Source organism: Dermacentor albipictus, unplaced genomic scaffold (genome assembly GCF_038994185.2).
Source record: "Dermacentor albipictus isolate Rhodes 1998 colony unplaced genomic scaffold, USDA_Dalb.pri_finalv2 scaffold_28, whole genome shotgun sequence".
Taxonomy (NCBI): Eukaryota; Metazoa; Arthropoda; class Arachnida; order Ixodida; family Ixodidae; genus Dermacentor; species Dermacentor albipictus.
Genome location: NW_027225582.1, coordinates 1672840 through 1694603, shown reverse-complemented (window position 1 = coordinate 1694603; position 21764 = coordinate 1672840). Strand labels below are relative to the sequence as shown.

Here is a 21764-nt window from a genome sequence, read left to right as displayed (position 1 = left end):
ATGAGTGACCACACCGACCACTGCAACACTAACACGACAAAGGCTACGTCTACATGTACCCGACGCGAACGGATCGAGTCAGGAATCGAGCTGACCGAGCCCGACGTGACAGCGATTACATGACGGTGTCCACCAACCGGGAAAACCAGGAATTCTCAGAGATTTTGAATAGTCAGGAAATACTCCGAAGCACAAATTCCTTGAGTTTTCCCCTATCAGGAAAAATTGGCTGTCATTTTAGTGAAAGGGAGCAAAAGTCGCCCTAATACTGGCTTCACTAAAAGAGAGGAATCATAACGAATTGTCTTTGACGCAGTGTCGTCGTCTGGAGGAGTTACCAGTACCCATTCAGCGACCAATTTTCCGGACTCCCGATTTCTTTGACATGCCCGATAATGCCGACGGCATCTCAGCAGCACCACCTATCCCATAGTCAAAGTATAAGAACGTCTGAAATTTCGGGCACAAGAACCCTTCGCCGTCCGATATTCCGGACTTTTTGCCGTGACCGCAGGTCCAAAATGATAATAATCAAGGCCACCACCGCCGCCATTTTGATTAATTCGCCCCCTCGAACCAGCGTTCTCGCACGCAGATCCGCTGGCAGCCGTGGCCACCACTAAGCCAGCGCGAGGCCTACCTGCTTCGACATTCGCTAATAAGGTTCTTGCCATTCGGTGACGTGTTTTTCATTGAAAGAATTTGCCGCTGTAATAAATGGCGCTGGCTCTGCCTGTGTAATCTTCACGATCGGTTTCGATGCTTACAAAGCACGGTGTGTTGCATAATGCCGGTTCCCGAAAAGCGGCTTCGCCTCAACACAGAAATGTTACGTGGTGACGCATAACAAGCGCGGGAAGGGGCAATTGTCACGGGACACAGTACGTATTCCCTAATTGTACACGCGTGCACCCGCCGTCTCCTGTCACAGCACGAGCACCGATATGCCTAATAAGTGTACTGGCAGGTCTTCAGACCTTTTTCTGACGGGCCTGTGGTGTTTTGAGGCCTTAAGGGCAGTAAAACATATGCATTCATTTTTTCGGACGTTTTCGCGGCCCTTAGGGATCTGAAAAATCTGACGTTGACCGTACAAATGACCAAGAGGATGCTTTAACTGGTCCGTGGGGCGAACATGCGGCGGAATGAGGATGAGAACAGAAAGGACTGTCGCAGTGAAGAATGATTGGGAAGAGAACTGCGCCGCCTCTTCTTTGAAGGAGCTTAAGCTCAAGAAGCAGTGTTGGTTGACGCCAAGATGCAGGTGACCCTCATCCAAACCAAAATAAACTATTTAAAGCAGTGAAACGCAACACTGAGGCATTGTGCGCAGGCTGAGGGTTTGTGAGGACAGTTGAGGTTGACTTCCAGCTGCTGAGAGAATCTCACTTGTGACGAAGTTCGGGACCAATACCAATGAGTTTGCTATCAGTTGATAGCAACAGCTCCTTTTCGAAAATATTTGCGTCTGTATGCATTTCTTTTTATTCATATATGAAGTTGTTTGACTCGATTGGCAGTGGGCTTTACCATTTTTTAAAGATATTTTATTTGCTTTGCATTTTACTAACCCCTCCCTTCAGCTTTCTATTTTGAATAAAATATACTACTCCTTACTGTTCAAACTGGTTTAAGCCATTTTTTAAAATTTTTTATCATGCTTACTATAGGGTAACAGCATCGGGCGACATGGTGGCAGCCCGTCTTGACATAAAACAAAGTTGTTTCACTCGAGAACTTTTGCAAGGGCACTCGGGGAAAACCTGGAAAACTCGGCGAATTTGAAAATCTCCACTTGGTAGACACCCTGGATGAACTTGCTTCTGACGAGTCTGGACAAGGCACACAGCTTCAAGCTGAGACATCAGCGCGTTCAAAGTGCGCTTGTGGTTCCCACTGTCGTCTTTATCGTGGGTGGTATCACTATGATCAGGTTGCCCTGCGTAGGTTCCTTGTCTTTGCCTTGTCTTCATACTATTCCTGCTGCCGGCGCAGAAATCATGACGTCCCAGCGTTCCCATGCAAGTCTCGGCACTGGCGGGCCGTACCCATCCGCGCTTACATACACGCTGCACAAGGGTCGGGCTGACTCAGCCCCACTCGACGTTTGTTCAGCCCGGCCGGCTAGCGTTTACACGAACTCGACAGGCATATTCCAGCCCGACAAGCCAACTCAATTCTGTAGGGTTCGTGTAAACATGCCGAAAGATGAGAAAAACATGGCGCCAAGCGGCCTAGATCGAGAGTATTGTGCAGCAGCAAGCATAACTGCTGCTGAATTGTGCTTGAACCTTTATTTAATAGAGAAGTTCTAACTCACGCAGCATTAATTTTAATGCAAACAATAATTAAATCATCAGCTTTACAAGTATTTGCACGAGAGTACTCCCTTCAGCTGCCAAGGGAGATCGTCGATCTCCATTGTCCAAAAGCTCCATTAAAGTCCCTTAGCGTAAGGGCGACCATGTGACATCCAGTGCACCTTCCTGGGGATAAAGACGGAGCTAAAAGGAGTTTCCTTTGTGACAAGGGTATAATAATTATCAATCACGTGCCACTGCGAGTGACGTCACAGCACTGCCATGTACGTAGGCGCACTTGCGCGATCTGCGTAGACACTCTAACTGGGAGCGCGGCGCCAGAGAGGGAGAAGGCCAAACGGCATTCAGTTTGAAATTTCAGCTCTTACCGCGGCGCGTAGTGATTTACTACTTAGCAGCCACAATCGTTAGCGCGCATTCTATGCACTACGCTTGTCAGCTGAAACTTCCCGGACATGGTGAGGGGCCCTTTAACTATCTGCTAAGCTGGTCATTCCTATGGTTTTTCTCTAATGATTTCTTGCCAAGTTTGTCGTTTATGCACATTAGCATTTCCTGCTTAGACGTCTGTAGGTGTGGGACTGTTTGTCATGGGTACACTTCTGAAGCTATCTGTATCGTTACAAAAGGAGTGCACAATATTATGCAGTCAAATCTAGTTAATTCGAACTTTCAATTTATTCGAACTGCGTTGTGTTCCCGTCAAAGTTATGTGTATTTCAATGGGTGAAAATGCCTGATAATTCGAATGCGCAAGCATTTGCGACTGTTAATTTGAACAGACTGCACTCTGACAATGCTCTGAGCAGCGCGCCAAACCGCGCAGCAGCGCCTCCGACCAGCATTACCATGAGCCCGCCATAGAGGAGGAGCTTAGAACAGGCCCCGCAAAGCCTCGCGGCATGTGCAGGTGTGTGCAGGTGCGAATCACTGACTACTTCTGTTTGGGACGGGCGTCCTGTGCAGTCAACGACAGATTTTCCGGACCGACAAATTTTTGGACATGCCCGATAATTCGGACGCCTTCGCGGCACTGCCTTTTACCCCATAAAGTCAATGTATAAGAACGTCTGAAATTTCCGACGCGAAAACCTTCACCGTTAAATTTTCCGGACTTTTTGCCATGACCGCAGGTTCGAAGCGGCGTTAGTCGAAGCCACCAGCATCGCCATTTTGATTATCGCGCCGCCTCGAGCTGACGCTCTTGCACGCAAACTAGCCACACCACGGCAACGCTAGGCGTAGCTACTTCGACGTTCGCTACAGTGCTACAACGACGTTCGCTACAAGTCCTGTTCATTGCCGTGTTTGCTACTGAAACAATTCGCTGCTGTTAGCAATGGCGCCGACTCCGCCTTTATAATCCTAGCCCAGGCTTCGGAGTGCGGAAAGCATGACGCGTTGCATATTGCTGGTGTCCGGAAGTCAGCTTCGCCACAACGCAGCATTGTTACGCGGTGAAGTGAATCAAAAGTTCGAAGGGAGAATTGTCACGTGACATGGTATGCTTCTTTTAATTATACATGCGTGCACATGCCGTTTCCTATCGCAGTACGAGAACCGATAGGCCTAATAACTGACTGTAATTTCTAAATAAATGTGAATAAATCTTCTCGAACTTCCCACTCATGTGTTAGCTATGTGCACATGCACCACTGTATCTATGGCCTCTTTTCAATTAGCTTCGCTTAATTCGAACTTCTTTTAATTAACACAACTTTACGGGCCCCTTCGAGTTCAAATTATCAAGATTCGACTGCACAACTATGTGAAGGCAATTCATAACGCCTTTAGAACAACATGGCAACGCGGACTGTTTTCCAAATAAGTGCAAAACTGCAGAGCTTACCATGCAGACCATTCTCTGTCAGTGCATCAGTGCTGTATGACTGCAGCAGAACACACATTACAGTACTCATTTGTTACATCAAATGCTAAGGGTCTATGAAAATCTGTTCATCTTAGAGTGATGTCAGCCATAGCTGACACCAACTCAAATGTATGTGCCCTGGTGTTAAAAAAAAATGTGCATCCTTGCCTTCACCAGACTGCAGCACACCAAGAATGTCCTTGATTACTGATTCATTTCCTGATATTTCAAAATATTGTCGGCATCTTTTCTACAATATTTTATTGTGAAAAGAATATATTGACACATGTATCTATATTTATCGGGCGACCAGGTTTCGCCGCCTAACAAATCTTATCGCTCAGCGCGGGACGCGCTTGCATGTATCCGAAGTTTCTGGAAAGTTATCGATGCTTCTATCCGCAGTCTGTTGTCGCCGAACCTTGTGTTATCTGATTTATTCGCCTGACGAGAATGATGTAGAACTTTATGGAAGGCACGCGGGTCTCAACGATTAGTCTGGAACATTCGACGATTGTGTATAAAAGCCGACGCGCTTGAACCGCTGATCAGATTTTCGACGATCGCCGACCGTGTTCGCCGCTATCGTTGTGCTATAAGTGTAGCCTGTTTTGTGGGCACAGGTTCGCCCAATAAAAGTTAATTTTGTCTACCACAGTATTGCTACTGTGTTCTTAACGTCACCACCACGTGACATCTGGTGGAGGTGCTTTTGGTCCATGTACCGGACGCCCCCGACAAGCCGTGATCCAAGCCCGGAACGCAAAGACAACACCAACGCAGTCCCGGACCATCGAGCAAGCCGCCGTCTTCAACGACTGCCCCCGGAGCACGGACTTTTGCCTGAGACGACCAGAAAGGTTGCCACCAAGTCCACCCCAATGGCAGCCCCGACATCGCCCATCGTGCTACAGCAGCCCAGGGAGCCTCCGACGTTCCGTGGTTCAACTTTCGAGGACCCGGAAGGCTGGCTTGAGACGTACGAGAGAGTCGCTACGTTTAACAACTGGAACAGCGACGACAAACTGCGATATGTCTTCTTCGCATTGGAAGACGCGGCCAGGACGTGGTTCGAGAACCGAGAAGCCACCCTAACGACCTGGGAACTTTTCCGAAGCGGCTTCCTGAAGACATTCGCAAGCGTCGTGCGAAAAGAGCGAGCCCAAGCTCTACTGGAGACCAGAGCGCAGCTGCCGAATGAGACGATTGCGATCTTCACTGAGGAAATGACCCGTCTGTTCCGCCACGCTGACCCGGAAATGTCAGAGGAGAAGAAAGTCCGCCTACTGATGCGTGGTGTAAAGGAGGAGCTTTTTGCCGGAATGGTAAGAAGCCCACCGAAAACCGTCGACGAGTTCCTTCATGAGGCGACGAACATTGAGAAGACGCTGGAATTGCGGAACCGGCAATTCGACCGACGCACCAAACCAACAAGCTACGCCGGCGTTCAATCAGTGGACACCGACGACCTGCGCGAGACCATCCGGGCAATCGTACGAGAGGAGCTACAAAAGCTGTCCCCACCATCACAGCCACAAGTGGCTTCGATTGCCGACGCCGTGCGTGAGGAGCTCCAACAACAACTTGGAGTAGCCCCTGCATCGCCCCAGCCTGAGCCGCAAGCGATGACCTACGCCACCGTCGCACGCCGTCAAGGTCCCTCTCCGCGACCGCGCCAGGGCCCTGTCACGCCACAGTTTCGTCGTCCGCCGCCGCCGCCGCCAGCACGACCACCCGTCGCCCAGCGCATCTACGCGAGGAAGACGGACATCTGGCGTGCTCCTGACCACCGCCCGCTCTGCTACCACTGCGGAGAAGCGGGTCACGTCTACCGACGATGTCCGTACCGGGAGATGGGACTGCGAGGTTTCGCCGTCAACGCACCGCGTCCACAGCTTGGCGAGCGCCCACGTGACATTGCCGATTACCTCGCTGCTACTCAGTGGAGCCCTCGACGGCCGTCCCGTTCGCCATCACCAGGCCGCTACCTGTCGTCGCAGCGCCGACCATACACTGGCCCAGCCCGGGGCCGGTCAGCGAGCCCATATCCGGAAAACTAAAAGCAGCAACCGATGGAGGTGCGGTTGCTGTTCGTCGAACTGACGAAGATCCTCCGCCGCCGACGAAGACGACGACGAAACGATCTCGACGACATAACAACGACACGCCGCCGTCCCGACGAAGTCAGGAAGGCAAGACTACACCGAAGAACGACGACTTGACGACGCGACGTTCCAACTTCAGTTCAACACGACGCAGCCGTGATCCGACGCCACGACCTAACTGCAACGCCAGACAAAGAACCACCGACCTCGACGTGCTTCTCGACGGCCACGCAGTCACTGCCTTAGTCGACACAGGGGCTCATTACTCCGTCATGAGTGGACACATCGCCGCCCAGTTGAAGAAAGTTAAGACTACGTGGGAAGGCCCTCAAATTCGAACCGCTGGAGGACACCTCATCACGCCGTCTGGAGTCTGCACGGCAAGAATTACCGTTCATGACCGGACTTACCCTGCCACCTTCGTTATCCTCCAACAGTGTTCACGAGACGTCATTCTCGGCATGGACTTCCTGAACCAACACGGCGCAATCATCGACCTGAAGTCGAAGTCAATAACGCTGTCGGAAGATCAAGCGATACCGCCGAAGAGCCCTCGTAGTCACCACGCCTTGAGGGTGCTCGAAGATCAAGTGAGCATCCCGCCTCGCTCCAGCATTGTCATTTCGGTCGGCCCCGAAACACCCGTTGACGTAGAAGGCGTCATCGAAGGCGACCAACGTCTACTGCTCGACCGTGAAATTTGCGTCGCAAGAGGGATCGCTCGACTGCACGGAGGAAACACGAAGGTGTTGCTCACAAACTTCAGCCAGGAGTTCAAGCACATCAACAAGGGCACGACGATCGCATACATCGAGGAATTTCAGGAAACCAGCGATGCGTTTGTCCTCTCGGATTCTGTTGCATCTACCCCGACGACCGTAGTTCCCGAGCCAGACTTCGACATAAATCCAAGTCTCCCCGTGATTAAGAAGCAACAGCTCAGAAGTCTGCTTCGACGATACAAAGACTGCTTTTCGACGTCATCGAGGATTCGACAAACCCCAGTCGCAAAGCATCGCATAATAACCGAAGAGTGCGCTCGACCACTCCGCCAGAGCCCTTACCGAGTTTCGACGCGAGAACGCGAAGCTATAAGACACCAAGTCGACGAAATGCTGCGCGACGACATTATCCAGCCGTCGAAAAGCCCGTGGGCGTCTCCAGTTGTATTAGTGAAGAAAAAGGACGGAACCCTACGTTTCTGCGTCGATTATCGTCGATTGAACAAAATCACGAAGAAAGACGTATACCCCCTCCCACGGATAGACGACGCATTGGATCGGCTCTGCAATGCTAAATACTTCTCATCGATGGACCTCAAGTCTGGCTACTGGCAAATAGAGGTCGACGAAAGGGATCGCGAAAAGACCGCCTTCATCACGCCAGACGGCCTCTACGAGTTCAAGGTTATGCCATTCGGACTGTGTTCGGCGCCTGCGACGTTCCAGCGCGTCATGGACACAGTATTAGCAGGACTGAAGTGGCAGACCTGTCTCGTTTACTTGGATGACGTCGTCGTCTTCGCCGGAAATTTCGACGATCACCTCAAGCGGCTCGCGACAGTACTAGAAGCCATCAAGTCGTCAGGGCTTACTCTGAAGCCGGAAAAATGCCGCTTCGCTTACGATGAGCTTCTGTTCCTAGGCCACGTAATCAGCAAATCTGGTGTCCGTCCAGACCCGCAAAAGACGGCTGCAATCGCACAGTTCCCGCAACCCATCAACAAGAAGGCAGTGCGCAGGTTCCTTGGCATGTGTGCCTACTATAGGCGCTTTGTCAAGGACTTTTCACGCATCGCGGAGCCGCTAACACGTCTAACCAAATGTGATGTCGAGTTCAAGTGGGAAACACCGCAGGCCGACGCATTTGAAGAACTCAAACGACGCATGCAGTCGCCGCCGGTACTTGCGCACTTCGACGAGTACGCCGATACAGAAATCCATACTGACGCCAGTAGCCTAGGCCTCGGTGCCGTTCTAGTCCAGAGGAGAAACGGAGTCGAACAGGTGATAGCTTACGCTAGCCGGTCGCTGTCAAAAGCGGAAGGCAACTATTCTACGACCGAAAAGGAATGCCTCGCCATCGTTTGGGCTACAGCTAAATTTCGCCCTTATCTTTATGGCAGGCCATTCAAAGTCGTCAGTGACCATCACGCGTTGTGTTGGCTAGCGAATATAAAGGATCCTTCAGGACGACTCGCGCGGTGGAGCCTCAGACTACAAGAATACGACATCACTGTCACATACAAGTCCGGACGAAAACACTCCGATGCCGATTGCCTATCTCGCGCCCCCATTGACCCGCCGCCTCAAGATGACGAGGATGACGACGCCTTCCTTGGAATAATAAGCGCGGAAGACTTCGCCGAACAACAACGAGCGGATCCGGAACTTAAAGGCCTCGTCGATTATTTGGAAGGACACACCGACGTTGTCCCCAGGGCATTTAAGCGCGGATTATCTTCCTTCACGCTTCAAGACAGTCTACTCGTGAAGAAGAACTTCTCGCCAGTCCGCGCCAATTACCTTCTTGTTGTCCCGTCAGGACTTCGCCCAGAAGTATTGCATGCCCTACATGACGATCCGACCGCTGGACACCTCGGATTTTCCCGGACACTATCGAGGATACAAGAAAAGTATTATTGGCCGCGCCTGACCGCCGACGTCGCCCGTTATGTCAGAACATGCCGAGACTGTCAGCGACGCAAGACACCGCCGACAAGGCCAGCCGGATTACTACAGCCAATCGAGCCTCCTTGCCGACCATTCCAGCAGATAGGGATGGACTTGTTGGGACCCTTTCCGACGTCAACAACCGGAAATAAGTGGATCGTCGTGGCGACGGACTACCTCACCCGCTTCGCTGAAACTAAAGCACTGCCGAAAGGTAGCGCAGCCGAAGTGGCGAAATTCTTTGTCGAAAACATCCTGCTGCGACATGGTGCCCCAGAAGTCCTCATCACCGACAGAGGAACGGCTTTTACAGCGGAGCTCACCCAAGCCATTCTGAACTACAGTCAGACAAGGCACAGGAGGACAACGGCCTACCACCCGCAGACGAATGGTCTTACGGAGCGGCTGAATAAGACCCTCGCCGACATGCTAGCGATGTACGTGGACGTCGAACACAAGATGTGGGATGCCGTCCTGCCGTACGTAACATTCGCTTACAACACGGCGGTGCAAGAAACAACACAGATCACGCCGTTTAAGCTGGTTTACGGCAGGAATCCGACGACGACGCTCGACGCCATGCTGCCCCACGTCACTGACGAGGAAAATCTCGACGTCGCTAGCTATCTCCAGCGCGCCGAAGAAGCCCGACAGCTCGCCCGCCTGCGGATCAAGAACCAGCAGAGGACCGACAGCCGACACTACAACCTCCGACGACGCTTTGTCGAGTACCAGCCCGGTGACCGTGTTTGGGTTTGGACCCCTATACGCCGACGAGGACTGAGCGAGAAGCTTTTGCGTCGCTATTTTGGACCGTACAAGATCATCCGACGTATTGGTGCACTGGACTACGAGGTCGTGCCAGACGGCATTTCGCTGTCACAGCGGCGCCGCTCACGACCTGAAATTGTCCACGTTGTGCGGCTCAAGCCGTACCACCAGCGTTGACGAACTTTGGGACTTCGCGTAACTGACCTTTGGACTTTATTTCTTTTCGTTGTTTTGTTACTTATGTTTAATAAGTCTCCCTTTGTGTTTCGCTCTCTTTGTAGCATCGGGACGATGCTTTTTAAGAGGGGGGTATTGACACATGTATCTATATTTATCGGGCGACCAGGTTTCGCCGCCTAACAAATCTTATCGCTCAGCGCGGGACGCGCTTGCATGTATCCGAAGTTTCTGGAAAGTTATCGATGCTTCTATCCGCAGTCTGTTGTCGCCGAACCTTGTGTTATCTGATTTATTCGCCTGACGAGAATGATGTAGAACTTTATGGAAGGCACGCGGGTCTCAACGATTAGTCTGGAACATTCGACGATTGTGTATAAAAGCCGACGCGCTTGAACCGCTGATCAGATTTTCGACGATCGCCGACCGTGTTCGCCGCTATCGTTGTGCTATAAGTGTAGCCTGTTTTGTGGGCACAGGTTCGCCCAATAAAAGTTAATTTTGTCTACCACAGTATTGCTACTGTGTTCTTAACGTCACCACCACGTGACAATATGCAGAAATGAGCACATAAAACATGTGCACACTACGCAGTGCTTAGTGTTGGCATGCACGAATATGTGAGCAGTGTTAAAGCACTCGCGGGCGTGGGCCAGGCTACCACGCTTTGACATGGTCCAGTGCCAGGCTCGCGCCCAACTGCTTCGGGTCAGGCTTGGGCTTCAGTCTGGCCCGTAAAAGGCCCAGTTATATATGCAATTTCGCAAAGATGTGTACTATGGAAAACCAAGCACGGATGTGTGTTGACACATCATTCCTCATCTCTGAAAATTCTACTGTCCTGTTGAGACGAACGAGGTTGTCTGTAGCAGTTTCCTCTGTCTTGTAAAAATGCCGAATCTTTTGGCTTGTGCTGCTGCTGGGCATTTACTGAAGCATCACTCTGCTTGGAAAATTGGGTGTGGCCTGCCTGTGCAATATACAGCTGTACACAGCTGCATATTGCACATCTATAGTGTTTGAACACATCAGTCATTCAGTTTAGTAGTTAGGCTCTGTTGTAGTTTTTCACTTGACATCGCTTTGGTCTTTAGGAACCCTGGAAGCACTTGCTTAGCAAGTGCTTATGCTACAATATATATTCGTAATTTTACACTGCCTTTCATTTTCTTTCCTTTGCCCCATCTTTCAGAATATGGCTGCTTTTCGGCAGCAGTTTGAAAACTTCACTCAGCTCTTCTTTTCCTCGCAAGCTATGAACAATGCCACGATTGCCAAGGTATTTATCTTTTTTGTCAATTCTGTTATATACCTACATATTATGCCCTGCTATATACAGTTCACCCTCAGTGTAATGAACTATAATATAACAAAATTCTCAATATAAAGAAATAATTGAATTTTCATAACCTCTTCTTTGTAGAGCCACATGTATTTAGAGCCCCAATATAACAAAATGTGTTTTGCCGTAAAGGAATACCGAGACAATAAATGGAAACTTCCGCGGACGCGGATGGTCAAAGGATTGAGTTGCAAGCGACTGCTTCCGAATGCACCTCTCAACAAATTGCGTCCTGTGCGTCAAGAGGGACCGCCAAAGTAGAGCAGCGCCGTGTTCCGTATAAAGAAAAAGTGCGATAAGATCCTATCGCACCACGTGCACTGTCTGCTTTAGGTGCGAGCCACAGCATGCGAGGGTAATACAAGAAACACGGTGGCTTCACTAGTGCCACCTTCCCTTGCGAGCAAAGGGAAAGAGGGGAGGGGTGCGACTTCGGCGGTAACGCAATCAAATGCGCGCTACCGGACGGGGAGGCGGGGGGAGGCGGAGGGGGCGAGTTGGCGCACATCTAGTTTTCTGGCGCAGCCGTGCTGGCGCGTGGCTATAAGCGTTGCTAAGTGTATACGCAGCCGCACACCCTTCTTCGGAGATAATCTGCCTCGTATGGAAAGTGTGGGCGTGCAGAGACGCCATGGCATCATGTAAGCTGTTATCACGCGCGTTCCAAATGCAACATTTATATTTAATCAGGTCTTCTCTGCGGCCAGCACATTTTGCTTAAATGCAGCACAGCAGTGACACCGCTTGTTCGGTGCCATTACGCTGTCTGGCAGTAAGCGAATACCGCAAAAAAATGAACGATTCTCACTCCTGCACGCCCGCAGTTTATGCCTAGGCTTCAGCATGCACTCAAAGCAGTCAAAATGGCGTCCTTTCACCTGTGCGGTGGTTGGCTGACGAGTGGATTGTGATGGCTGCAATGTCTTTTCGCGGAGGAGCTAACGGAGTGTTCTTTTTTTCATTTTAATGTCTTCTAAGAAATTCCTCGAATCTAAGCTGACTCTGGAGTTTCATAACTCCATTTTTAAAAACTGCTGGCCGAGATTCTAATAAATATTGTATTTGAATATTTTGTCAATGTTCTTGATTGCAGATAAATGGACTGTCTGCCAATGTTGTAGAAGCAATCAGTAAACAGACATCGGCAATTAAGAGGTAAGTCTACTACAAAAGTCACCATTTTGGCATTTTTCCAATGGATTCCTTCACAGCATTGGTTTTGTTTCACTGGTATGTGTGTTCATATATGTGTACACATATATATGCAAAGTTGATATTCCACTGCTGTAAACAGCAATTTCTTGCAGCTTCACAAAAGCAAGGCAATTTTTAGGCGTCCTCATTAACACAGACTCGAGCCGCTTTAGTCTCCATTAAGTTTGTGTTTGACAAAGGTCTGCTAAGAAATGACTTATGGAATTGATTGCTAACCAAGACTGAGGAGTGACTGGCAGTGACTGCATTTGCTGTTATTAGCATAATTGGTAGCAGCAGCACGCAGGGACTAAATTGAGACTGACACGTTACATGTGCAACATGTTTTGTAGTCAGCAGGACATACCTAGAGCACAGGTCGTGACGACAAATGTAATGACCAACTGCCTGCAACGTGCTTAGAATGGAGCTCGTGTCCGTCATTAAGGTTTGTAGCTAATAGAGGTTGCACATATGTGCAATGAGCGGGCTGTGAATTTACATGCCCTATTTTCAGCAATGCTGCATCGCTTGCCAAGTACTCGGGGGACCTTGTCTCCAGCGTGGCTACTCTGCACCAGGACGGCGCCAAGGCAGCGAGCGATTGTTTTGATAGAGTAAGTAAACCAGTAACATTCATGTGTAGTTGCTTACAGATAAAAAATTCAGTGGTCAATGCACCTCAAAGGTGATCGCTACATGTATGCCAACCAATAGTCTTCCATTTCCTAGTTAGTAGTGTGCGTATCTGCTGCCTTCCCTTGTCACTGCATGGACCTCTTGCTATTTTTCCTCTACAGACGCATCTTTGAAAGCAATGCAATTCTGTCTAAACAGCATGCCGTACAAAGCACATACTGGCATGCAATAGAACATCAGTTAAGTGCGATACTCGCATCCACAAATATCGTCGATTCCTGTTAATTCAATTTCTGTTAATTCAACTTTTTGCTTGGATTCAGTTGCACTGGAGAGCCCTGGTGACAAAGCATACATTATTTTGGAAGGAAAACTCTTACCGTATTTACCCTAATCAAGCAGTACCAGCACGCGATAGGGAGGTGGGGGGTGGGGCCTGGCGGTGTACAAATACACATGCATCTCCTCCTCTACTTTCGCCGTGGCTGCGCATGGCTGATCATGTTGTCGGCTACGCGCTTTATCTTCGGGATAATATGCAGCTACTGCAAATGACGAGCCAAGATGATTGGTGCTTGATGCACGTCGTCTACCGCGCGTCTAGTGTTGGCGGTTGCGTAATCAAGTTTCTGAGGCGCGGTGCGGAACGTTTGCTCCCGTTGTGACAGTGAGTGCTCGTAGTCATTGAGTGAGATCTGTTGACGCTTGCCTGAGCGATGTTTGACACTGATAAATCTATGAATGTTACTTCACACAGTTGTCTCTTTATCACCATCAATGCTCCGCCTTTTTGGTAAAACTGCAGCATTCCTTTTTAATCTGGACAAATATAGATATTTTTACAATTTTATTTTTAATTTGTGGGTGCCATTTGGTGACTACTGAAGGCACTAAAAGAGGTCGGTGGGCGCTACCATGCCTCCAAAATTTATAAATGCAATTCGAACACTCATAAACCTCAACACAAAGGAATTAGCGATTTAAAGAAGTTTTCGCTTTTTCGCTGCAAGTACACCTTCGTTATATCGAGGTTTGACTGCGTGTGTGTGTGTTTGTGTGTGTTTGTGTGTGTGTGTGTGTGTGTGTGGGGGGGGGGGTGCGTGTGTGTGTGTGTGTGTGTGTGTGTGCGTGTGTGTGTGTGTGTGTGTGTGTGTGTTTGTGTCACACAATGAGCGCACAAAATGCGGCTTTTGAGCACTGACATTGTGCAGCCATCTATGTAGTACAAGGGAACTCCGTTCGTTGAATTTGTTTTGAAAACAGGAACATTGCCAAAGTTTAGCAGTATCAGACTGATGCGCTAGGCTTGTCCAAATTGCTTATTGGGTTGGAGAGCCAGTTTGCTACGACAAGATTCAGATTACCATAACACAAAATTTCCCTGTAGTGAATTTTGGTGTGTTATGCAACCCCCATTCGTTAAAGGGCCCCTGACCAGGCCACATAGCAATTTTCGGTTATACGCTGGAAGTTGTCACATGCCCTCTAGGGAGTGTTCTACTGCAGTAATTTTTCAAATTCGTGCCTTAATAGCCAAAATAGAAATATTTAAGTACCGCAAACCCATGATTTCAGAAGGCAAGCGTCACCGCCAACATGACTCTCTCCACTTGCCCCGTCTAGCCTCCGCAAGCGAAATTCCTTCCCTGCGTTCTCCCATACCGAAGCTCGAGGATTACATGATGAATATGTCACGGGCCCCGCCTTCTTCATTTCTGTCCATCTCGCGTTTCTGCTGAGTTGCGCACTTCCGGTGACGGTCCCGCACGTGAGCTGTTGCGGTTGTCTCGTTTTGTGCAGCGGCCGATTTTGCGCGCTCAGCACAATAACACTCGATATGCGGTATAAGTCGGTGCCACAAGAGGATGAAGAGCATGAACGCGGTGCTGGAACACGGTAGCAAATGAGTTTCGTTCTCTGCGTGCGCGACTGCACGATGTAGGAACAAGCACACAAAATGGAAGTACATTTCTCTTGCTGCGAGCAATAAACCAATCATGCAGACATTTGGTTTGTGTATTTTATTATTAGTGTAAACTTTAATTCTTCTCTTGAAGCAGCAGATTACACAAGCGGCAGATCTCATTTCATTTCATTTTATTACCTTAAAGACCCGCGAAGGGCGTTACATAAGGGCTGGGAACAAACATTCAGATGACTTATACTGTTCAATACAATGAAAAGTGGTTTGTAATAATTTCCGCGAATGTGGATGAGGACGTAATGACAGCGATGTCGTTGGATAGGTCAGTTCAGTCTGCTGCAACACGGGAAAAAACGAGGCCGCAAAAGTGACAGTATGGGCACGTGGCCCGAAAACTTGAAATGGATGACGCCTGCGGTGGGATATGCGGGCTGGCGGGACAATGTACGGCGCGCAGCATAATGAACTGTGAGAAAACTTGTGAAATAAGCAAAGATGTTGCCTTGAATAATTCTCGAAGTGTCACAGGTCACTATGAGCGACGTCACAGCATGTACATGTACGCAGGCACTTGCTGACGTACGTTATCCCCCCCCCCCCGTGTTTTTTAGTGCGGCACCCGCGAGGAGAATGGCAAACGGCCTTTAATTTGAAATTTCACTCGTTCTGCGGTGCGTAGCAACGTAATTTTTCGCAGACATGATCGTGAGCATGCATTGTATGCACTGCGCGTGCAAGTTCAAAATGGCCAGACCTGGTAAGTGGCCCTTTAATAGTGAGAGATCCCATCATGGAAAATAGATTTAGAGCTGCAATGTAGCTTTCAGGAGAAAGTCTGTTTAAAATTATGGTTAAGGTTAGTTTGTCTCTTTGCAAACCGGCAAAAATTTGCAACCACATTGTTGCCATCCTTGTACATGGCATGCACCATCCTGTGAAAACATGTTGTGTGCCCATTTTATGCAGGCAGAAAAGGCCTCTGTCCACGTGTCCAACATACACAAGGTTATGGAGAAGAGCATCTCTGATGAGGTAGCTTCATTGTCAGAGGTGAGTTTTTGAATTTGACTTATTCAAGTGAGCAATGTGGCCCAGGCTTTGCACACCTCCTTTAGATCTTTGAACACCCTTATATTTGGAAAACGATTCAAGGGCCTTTAAGCCTGTGCAAATTCATGTGCTCCTTGAATTCCTTGAAAAGTGGGTAGATTGGAGGCACCCTTTGAACGTTCAAAGTAACAGACTTTGCACAGGGGATAAGGCCGTGGACACTGTTTATAGGCAAACAATCCTATATGTGTTTCCTTTTGAGATTGTTGTTAAACAATTTCAATGTTGAGTGTCCACAGCCACTAACGACAGGCTTGTTTAAATCACTGTTTCCATTGGGGAGCTAGGCAAAGCCAGATCAAGGGAACAAACCATACCACCATTTTGTTGTTTTGCTGGTTGATTCATGCCGCAGCTCTCACAGTCCCATTTTCAAGCCCTAGGCATGCCTTGTGACAAGTGAGCTACAACCCTTTTGCTTCTAACGTGACGAGTTGCAGTGGCTGAAATAGGACACTATTGACCATTGTGCCAGAAGGCGGTTGAGGTCATTACAATGGTGAAGTCAACTTAGAAAAGCAATTTACCTGAAAATCTTGAAGCATCTGTCCAACTCTGCAAATCAGCTGCAAGAAATTGCACGTAAGAAGGAGATAGAACTATTTTTCAGTGTATCTGTACGAATACGGTTTGTTCCCCCCTCCTTCAAATTTAGCCTTCGGCATCCTTGAAATCCTTGAAATGTACTTGAATTTTGAGTCATATGATCTAAACGAACCCTGGTGGCCTTTATTTTCTTTTGCTTAGATACGTATTTTGGGGCAGTTATGACCGCCACATACCGTACAGTAGCGCAGGAGTAACTGAGGTCGGACCAAAGCACAACTTTGGTCGCAGACTCCGACAAAGTGGGACTGCTTAAGCCCAGTTGCCGGGTAGGGTGGGCATCAAGTTGCTTTGGAAAGTTCACCCTTAAAATGTTTGTACAAATAGTCCACATTGGTGATACTGGCTGGACTGATGGCGACACGTGTGAAGCAGAGTTTGGATCTGCAGGCGGTCAGCCGGCAACTACCACGAATGCCTACCAAGTTCGTGTGTGTGCCTACTGGGTGGAATGGCATAAAATTACGTGTAGGGTTTAAGCCATTGAAAATCCAAACTGATTTTGTGCAGCAGTGCCTAAACTGACGGTGTCATGGAGTCAACGTCTCATTTGAAGTATCAGCACTTCATGATTACCCGCATTGCACATCGGGCTGCGGGATGGGTGAGCGCAAAACGCACCCACAGCCTTGGCTATCACGATATTTCAAGTGAATATCAGGTTAATTGACCACAACATTGAGAAAAAGCCTGTAAACGAACTTTCCACTTTGGTGGTGCTCTTAAAAACAACAATATAAATATTTACTAATGTAATTCTTTTGTTAGGACTGCCCCTTTATTGGCATTTTCACCGCATTGTCTGTATTCGAAAATTTGTCGGCGACTGTTAATATGTTCACAGCTGGCCGCCAGTGACTGCCTTGTTCTGCATAGTTAGGGGAAAGTAAGAATACACAATAGGGGGGGACCAGTGGCGTAGCCAGAAAATTTGTTCGGGGGGGGCTACGCCACTGGCCCAATATATATATATATATATATATATATATATATATATATATATATATATATATATATATATATATATATATATATATATATATATATATATATATGTGTGTGTGTGTGTGTGTGTGTGTGTGTGTGTAGCTGCACGTTTCTCCCTGCAACCACTTCAGCAAATTTGAGGAGGTTTGTGGCATTTAAAAGAAAAAGTTTAATGGCGTTTTTCACTGGTCGATCTGGAGCGGCCGCCCAAATCCTCGAGCGAGCGCTCGGGTTTCACAAATCCGAATCGGCCAGCGGAGCGCAAAAACGCTCCGCGGCGGATCACACAGGAAGTCTGCGTACACGTCGCACGAACCGGTTCCGAAATCCATGCCCTACTTCCGTTCTGTATGTTTCCACGGCAACCAAACTCGCCGTTCCCCGTGTGTAATTTGACCGTGGCAGTCGCATAGTCCGTCATTTCCATGTCGCGCCCGCAAGGATTGCGCATGGACAACGTGCATAGAAGGCTTCGTACAGCACCTGCGTCACTTCGTAATCGCTGTCGTCCGCGCTCTCATCGCTAAACGCGAGTACAGTGGCTAGAATAGCCACTGTAACGCGAGCGCTGCAGCAGCACCGAACGCAGCCATTTTGCGAAGCAACACAATGTTGTGCGTACCAACCAGGTAACGATTTCGCTTGAAGACGGAAGTGACGCGAGCTATTTCCGCCCGAATCCGCGTCTCGGCGGCGCAGCAAGTGAGAGCGATCCGGCGCGGAGCGAGTTGATCCGAAACGACCAGTGGAACGCGCGAACCCGCTCCAGATCGACCAGTGAAATTCGGATTCGTTGCCGCGGAGCAAGAAATCCTGCTCCGAATCGACCAGTGAAAAACGCCATAATTCTAGTGACTACTGGCTTCGAATTTTTTCATTTAGGAGGTCAATTATTTATTAAAAATTGGCCAAAATTGAAAATTTTCGGGAAACGAAACTATCAAGTTTAAAACTCCGTGACTCAACAATGAAAAATGGTATCACAATTCTGTGAATTGCATCTAATAGTACATCTACAGCGGACAAAATAAATATGTTAAACATGAATCTCAAAAAACTTTAGTTTTGTGGAAATACGGCTTTTGCAGAACCCTTGTACACAACGTAACCAATTAACGTAAGATACAAATTGACACAGCAAACTTGTCCGCTTTGACTGTTATAATAAATGCCGTTTACAGAACCACAATATCTGTTCTTCATGCATAGCTATTAGTTTGTAAACGCCGTGCTCCTATTTTTTCAAACTTTCGAATTTTCCAAAATATTTTAAACAAAATTCAGGCCCTAAATTGAAGTTCTGTTTTCAACAGACACTAGGATTTAACTTTCTCTCTCAAATGCAACCAATTTCAATAAAAGCGATTAGCAGGATTATCTCAGAAAAGCGTTTCTGCGTTTTACAAGTATTTGAATAGGCCGCATCGGATTGGGCCCGAGCTAAAGCTTCCTCTTAAACAATTTATCGAGGGATCAAATACATGAATAATAACTGCATTGTCATTGCCAAAGATGCTGCAAACGAATTCTTGAAAGCTACGCTCTGTAAATACAAGTAAAATATGTATTTTTTTCATAAAATAATATACTCGTATGTGCCAAAAATTGTGCCCAACGTAACTGACGTCAATGCTTCCATGTTTTTTGTCTATTTATTAAGTAAAGAAAATATCACACGAACTTTAGAACTATATCAGTTCGAAACCAGGAAAGCTGTGCATGCCGCTGATATGAAAAATTAAAAGGCAATGAACTGAACAAGTTGAGGACAAATATCTTAATGAAACTTTGTCATTCAAGAACCGTGCTTACATTCTTGTATATATGCAATGGCCAGTGAAAAATCTCAATGACACTGTCGTTTGTTCCATTGTATTACGCAGGAGTAGCTGTCCCTTGTCGTGTATCGTGAGTAATTGCACCGAAGTTATAGTCGCGACAGAGAGCACGTATAAAAAGCAGGAGTTCTGCAAGATATATGAGGGCAAGTCAAATGAATGAGCCAACAACGGGGTACTTTATTTAAAAGTAGTCTTCATGATAATTTAGACATTTGTCCTGTTGACTAACGAGTTGCGTGATTCCCGTCTTATAAAACTCCTTGGGTTGCTGCTTCAGAAAGTCTGTATCTGGTTCCCTTGAGCTGTTTTTTCGGTTGCCCCGAAATGTAGAAGTCGCAAGGTGACAGGTCTGAGCTGTATGGCGGATGTTGCAGCGTTTCCCACTTGAACTTTGCCAGTTTTGTATTAACCACATAAGCGACGTGGGGACAGGCATTTTCGTGGAGCAAGATGACCCCATTCGTCAATTTTCCACGTTGTTCGTTCTTGATTGCGACACGCTGCCGTTCTGGCGTTTCACAATATCGGAAACAATTGATAGCCTCTCAAGATTTAGCAAATTCTATCAGAAATGGACCCTGTCGATCAAAAAAAAAGTCAACAACACCTTTCCAGCGGAAATGATGGCCTTTACGTTCTTTGGGGGTGGTAAATTCGAATGTTTCCGCTGTAAGCTTTGCCGTCGTGTTTCAGGCTCGTAGTAGTGGCACCAAGGTTCGTCCCCGGTCACAGTTGCAAACAAGAAGTCGCCATGCTCATTGTGATACCCGATCAGATGAGTCAAGGCAGTGCGAAACTTCTTCGTCTTCTCGCGATAGATAAAAATCTTGGGGATCCATTGCGCACCAAAGAGCCGATAGCCGAGAAGCTCATGAATTATGGCGTGAACCGAACCGTGACTGATGTTCGGACGGTCTGCCAGTTCATCGATGCTTATCCTCCGTTCTTGTTTCAGCAGCTCATGAACCTTTGAAATTGTGTGGGGGGTGATTGCACGATGGTTTTGGCCCAGTCTTGGAATGCCTTTGCAACGTCCTTTGAACCGTTTGCTCTAACGATTCACAGTGGTCAATGAAATGCAGTGTTCAACGTACACGGCAGTCATATGGTGATTAATTTCTGTTTTGGAAACACCTTCAGCTGTCAAAAACTTCGCGACACCGAGTTGTTCAACTTTTGAAGTGTCCATTATGTGACGCAACCATATTCAACCCAGTGTATGAGAGCATTAAAGAACATTTATCTTCACACCTGCGTGTCACTTTTGTAAATGAGACATGCCGTTCTCCTACGCGCATGCCTCGCAGATAATGAACCGAACCATTATTGCGCGGTTAGGGTAGGCTCACTTTCATTTGACTCGCCCTCGTACATTAGAAATGCAAAGATACAATGGGATATGCAAATGCGAAAATACTGCTTGATAAAGGACAAAAAAGTGTCACTGGAAACAAAGTTCACTGCACGTATACACAAAACCTCGCAACAAGATATTTAAGTATACGTATAAGTCTCCAATGAGTCTATGTATGTAACTGTATAAGTTAACTGTATTTAATGCATCTAATAACTGTATAACTGTAATAACTGTATAATGCGTATATAATACTGTAATAAAGAAGTAACTGTATATAATGCGTCAAACAAGGCAAATAAACATGTTGCACAATCATAGATTCACAGAATCCTAGATTCCGCCCCCATTCCATCCACTCCCCCCGATGTATTGCGCGCGACGGAAGGCGGCGCGCTTGCTCCCCGCTTTTCTCCTATGCGCACACAAGACTGAGCCACCATCGCCGGCTCACCCATTACACCTCCCCTCCTACGCTTTCACTCGCACATACAGCATGCAGCGCGTGGTCACGATGTTATCACCCTTGGACTTTATACGAAACATGAGGGCGATGGCAGGAATGCGCCTGGAGTGTCCATATAATTGCTTTCGCAATAATATAATAAACGTATCCGGCAACTGAAGCGTCCCGTCGCCCATTACTTTCCGCAAAAGAAGTATCAAAATCGAACTTTCACCATGCGACAATTCGCTGCGCCGCAACAATGTATTTTTTTTCTGTGAGGCGGAGGCACCGAAAGGAAAAAGAAACGCATAGGAAAGTATCTTGGCCAGAATCTAATGCCTACTTCGGGCACCTAATGGGGCTACGGAAGGAATACCGAAGAAAACATGAGACGCTTGGTCCA

General features: G+C 47.8%; 1 protein-coding gene across 3 annotated transcripts in view; it reads left to right on the top strand.

Annotated features, from left to right (window-relative positions):
- Window positions 1-21764, top strand: part of LOC139052644 (kinesin-like protein KIF11) — a 210399-nt gene that overhangs the window by 173281 nt on the left and 15354 nt on the right. For all 3 annotated transcript variants that reach the window (XM_070529709.1, XM_070529707.1, XM_070529708.1), the window contains exons 17-20: window positions 11109-11195; window positions 12352-12413; window positions 12970-13069; window positions 15982-16065. In XM_070529709.1, coding sequence (XP_070385810.1) covers window positions 11109-11195; window positions 12352-12413; window positions 12970-13069; window positions 15982-16065 — 333 coding nt within the window. The remainder of the gene's footprint in view (window positions 1-11108; window positions 11196-12351; window positions 12414-12969; window positions 13070-15981; window positions 16066-21764) is intronic.